The sequence below is a fragment of the Vitis vinifera genome, chromosome 2 (assembly GCF_030704535.1).
Source record: "Vitis vinifera cultivar Pinot Noir 40024 chromosome 2, ASM3070453v1".
NCBI lineage: Eukaryota > Viridiplantae > Streptophyta > Magnoliopsida > Vitales > Vitaceae > Vitis > Vitis vinifera.
Window position 1 is genome coordinate 5,820,844 of NC_081806.1, and position 2,329 is coordinate 5,823,172.

General features: G+C 37.8%; 1 protein-coding gene across 1 annotated transcript; it reads left to right on the forward strand.

Moving 5' to 3' along the window:
- The first annotated feature begins 816 nt into the window (after positions 1-816).
- LOC100854906 (ethylene-responsive transcription factor ERF039) lies at positions 817-1,921 on the forward strand. Its single transcript, XM_059741471.1, has one exon. The coding sequence runs from the start codon at positions 953-955 to the stop codon at positions 1,628-1,630; it is 678 nt and encodes a 225-aa protein (XP_059597454.1). The 5' UTR covers positions 817-952; the 3' UTR covers positions 1,631-1,921.
- The last annotated feature ends 408 nt before the right edge of the window (positions 1,922-2,329 follow it).

Consider the following 2,329-nt stretch of genomic DNA (forward strand, 5'->3'; position numbering starts at 1 on the left):
GAAGTTTATATAAATTTGTTTCCTTTACATTTGGGACTTTAAAATGTGTCTACATTGTTAAACAGAACTCATGGGACCTTGTTGCATGTGAGCTTTTAGTTTAATTAATACTGACCAAGAACTTTTTTTCTTTATCATTCCTTTTATGTACGGCAATGTGCAAACATTCTTCTCAATAGAAGTTTGTAGAACTATTAAATTACAAATGACCGGTACCTATACAGTCATGCGAAAGGCCATAGGAAAAAGGAAAAAGAAGAAGAAAAGGTTGCTGGTGGTAGAAGAGATATTTTCAATTAGAATAATTGATCTTGTAAAGTATTGCAGTATCTTCATATGTCACTATATCTCCCCAACATACGGCATATCTTGTCTTCTCTGAGCCAAAATATTTGAAGTGGTAAAAAATGAGTCAAAAAATGGAAAATTCTTGATACCAAATGTACCCTAAAAAAATTATTAAACCATGAAAAAGCCAGTAGTGGTTGATCAAGATTAGAATTCATGTAGCTTAGAGGCCTCACAATTCTCCAGTTGATTAAACCCTAAACAAATTGATATTACTAATATAAGAGTTTTGAGATACTGTTTAGGCATTGATTCTATAGCAAGTGTACATATAAAGAAATAGGTGAGAAGACATCTCCCCCCAACTTCTCAAAGATAAGGGCAAAATCGAACCCTGAAAAGACAACCATTGGAGGAATTTTTTTGGTTGAGATGGACCCTTTCAAGGTGATGTCAATCATGCACTTGTATAGAAAAACAAAAACAATAAAGCAAACTTGCAATATTGCATGGTAGTGGCCAATTTATTTCTTTCTTTCTCTCTTTGTCTCCTCACTTTTTTCTTTGGGTGGGAGGTGAGGGACTTTTAAACATAAGAAACCCACCTCCTAGAGCTTATGCTCTACCTAAAACATATAATAGTATTCCAAAACCACCTTATTCTATGGGAAAAACACCAAGTATACAATCTGAGACTGGAACCACCTCTTCTTTTAAGGGAATTACTCAAGAAGCCAAAAGTGAAGATGATCACAGGAAGAAGGTTAAGGGCTGCAGCAATGATGATCGGTTCAAGCATCCAACTTATCGCGGAGTACGGAGGCGGAACTGGGGCAAATGGGTGTCTGAAATTCGTGAACCCAGGAAGAAATCAAGGATATGGCTCGGAAGTTTTGCCACTCCTGAAATGGCAGCAAGAGCCCATGATGTTGCTGCCCTTGCAATCAAAGGCCACTCAGCACATCTGAATTTCCCCGAGCTAGCACACCAGTTCCCCCGCCCTGAAACCAAGTCACCGGAAGACATCCGCGCTGCTGCTGCCAAAGCGGCCATGTTTACTCATCCAAGAAGACGTGAAGAAGCTGATCAAGCCGAGGTGGTAGGCTGCCATTCCCCATCTAGTACTAGCAATACATCATGTGATGACACCAAAGAGCCACCACCTTCACCAACAGTTACAACTGCAGATGATGGCACATTCTTCGACCTGCCCGATCTCTTCCCCAACCTCATTACTGATCATCAAATGACCGACATATTTTGTCAGTCAATCATGTGGCCGCTGCCCGAAGTCGAGTCCGTGGATATGGATTTCTATCTCGAGGAGCCATTATTATGGTAGCTAGTAATCAGCATGACCCTACCCATCAGGTAATATGCTTTCAGTTTTTCCAGAACATGATCTATAAATATGAATGTTCATAAATTTTCTTGTTCAAATAGTAAAGCTTTTGGAAGAACCGTCATTCAAGGTATTGATATTATTTCAGGACAACGAGAAACAGAAAGGACAATGTGAGTCCAATAATATGAGTCCCCATTCCTCATGAATCATGCACAACCATGCATGGACACGGCATTTTTGTCTGTAACCATTGTCATATATATAACAGTTAAATACCCGTCTTTTCAATTTGATTAGAATAAGAACAATGCTATATATGATGTCGAATAGATACAATATCCAACTTCAAATATGAATTGTTGAATAATAATAGAGAAGTCATGAATTCAACTTGGCTAAAAAAAACAGGTCAATGTGAAAAAATTTAAGAAGTTATGATGGGTAAGTACAAAGAATTAGAACTTAAGTACAAATAATAGAAGCTCTATGAAGAATGAAACAAAAACAGAAATTAAAGAAATGATGATCTGTGATTTGTCACTAATTTTCTGTAGGGTACTTTTTGGGTTCATTGAGGAGCCCTATAATCCATGGTTATGAGAGATGTGCAAAATGACTTTGTTAATTGAATTGTATGGTGATGAGAATCTGATTCTAAAGACAGGCCAGGATTACAGGTCAGCAAAGACTCAAATG

Excerpts from the sequence above, each read along its gene's own strand:
- LOC100854906 (XM_059741471.1), top strand. The coding sequence starts at position 953 with ATGGGAAAAACACCAAGTATACAATCTGAGACTGGAACCACCTCTTCT.